Source organism: Vollenhovia emeryi, unplaced genomic scaffold (genome assembly GCF_000949405.1).
Source record: "Vollenhovia emeryi isolate VEMERY1.0 unplaced genomic scaffold, V.emery_V1.0 DF948900.1, whole genome shotgun sequence".
Lineage (NCBI taxonomy): Eukaryota > Metazoa > Arthropoda > Insecta > Hymenoptera > Formicidae > Vollenhovia > Vollenhovia emeryi.
In genome coordinates this window covers 1-1,416 of record NW_011957466.1, presented here as the reverse complement: position 1 = coordinate 1,416, position 1,416 = coordinate 1, and the positions used below count along the sequence as shown (strand labels likewise).

Sequence of the window (1,416 nt, the reverse complement as noted above, 5' to 3'; positions counted from 1 at the left end):
AGACACGTCTCTCCAGAGACCTTGGAGAAAGCGAGGCTCTTCTGGATTCAGACCACGCAAGCAACGTACTTCTCGCACGAGCTCAAGGCATTACAGGCCGACTCCCCGTTGGCAAAGGCACATGCATTCAACAGATTGACTGCGTACATCGACGCCCAAGGAGTTATTCGCGTCGGTGGCCGACTCGCTCACGCAGCTCTCGCATTCGATGCGACACATCCTGTAATCTTGCCTCGTCACTCTCAGCTGTCGTCACTTATCATCGCTCACGCGCATCAACGGACGCTACATGGAGGCACGCAGCTTACGCTGTCGCACATCCGACAACAATACTGGATTCTAGGCGGGAGGGCCCCTGTCAAGTCCCACATTCTGCGGTGTGTCACGTGTGCTCGGCAGAGGGGGATCCGTGCTCATCAATTGATGGGCCAACTACCTCTCTCTCGGGTTACGCAGGCACGACCGTTCACTCACACAGGTGTGGACTACGCGGGGCCGCTCACCGTCAAAACATGGAAGGGAAGAGGTGCCAAAACGACTAAAGGCTGGATTTGCGTTTTTGTCTGCTTCTCAACCTCAGCAGTACACCTCGAGGCGGTCAGTGACTACTCAACGGAGGGATTCATTGCCGCCTATCGACGCTTTTCATCCAGACGCGGCATTGCCCACACCTTACACTCCGACTGCGGCACCAATTTCATCGGCGCGGATGCAGCGCTCAAAAGGCTGTTTATCCAGTGCACTCAAGAACATCAGCGAGTTTCTCACCTGCTCTCGCAAGATAACACCCGATGGGAATTTAATCCCCCAGCGACACCTCACATGGGAGGAAAATGGGAGGCCGTCGTGAAATCTATCAAGCACCACCTACGGCGGACCATTGGAGAAAGCGTGCTCACCTTTGAGGAGCTCACCACATTGCTCACTCAAATTGAAGCAATTCTCAACTCGCGCCCGCTCGAACCACTGAGTGACGACGCGGACGACACCGCAGCACTCACGCCAGGCCACTTCCTCGTAGGAAGTCCGCTCACCGCAATACCAGAGCCCTCACTCACCGACCTGGCAATCGCAAGACTCTCTCGATGGCAGCTCATCCAGCAGAAGACACAACATTTCTGGACACACTGGGCAGCGCATTACCTACAACGACAGCAAGCCATCTCAAAGTGGCACCACAGGAACAACGAGATCAAGATCGGATCATTGGTGCTCATCACCGACGAGCGGCTACCGCCATGCAAATGGCCGCTAGCCCGGATCACGGCTCTACATCCTGGGAAGGATGGTCTCGTGCGGGTGGTGACCCTGAAGACAGCCACTACCACTCTCATCCGACCAGTTGTCAAGCTCGCCGTCCTGCCAATCTCCTCATAGGATCAGGGATCATCAACTACGTTGCTGATGGCGGGGAGA

At 55.8% G+C, this 1,416-nt stretch overlaps 1 protein-coding gene across 1 annotated transcript; it reads left to right on the top strand.

Moving 5' to 3' along the window:
• Positions 1-51: 51 nt before the first annotated feature.
• On the top strand, positions 52-1,377 carry LOC105556311 (the record flags this gene model as incomplete). The annotated part of the gene is made up of 1 exon (XM_012003396.1): positions 52-1,377. A coding segment is annotated over one exon (1,326 nt), but the record flags the coding sequence as incomplete, so codon positions are not given.
• Positions 1,378-1,416: the final 39 nt, after the last annotated feature.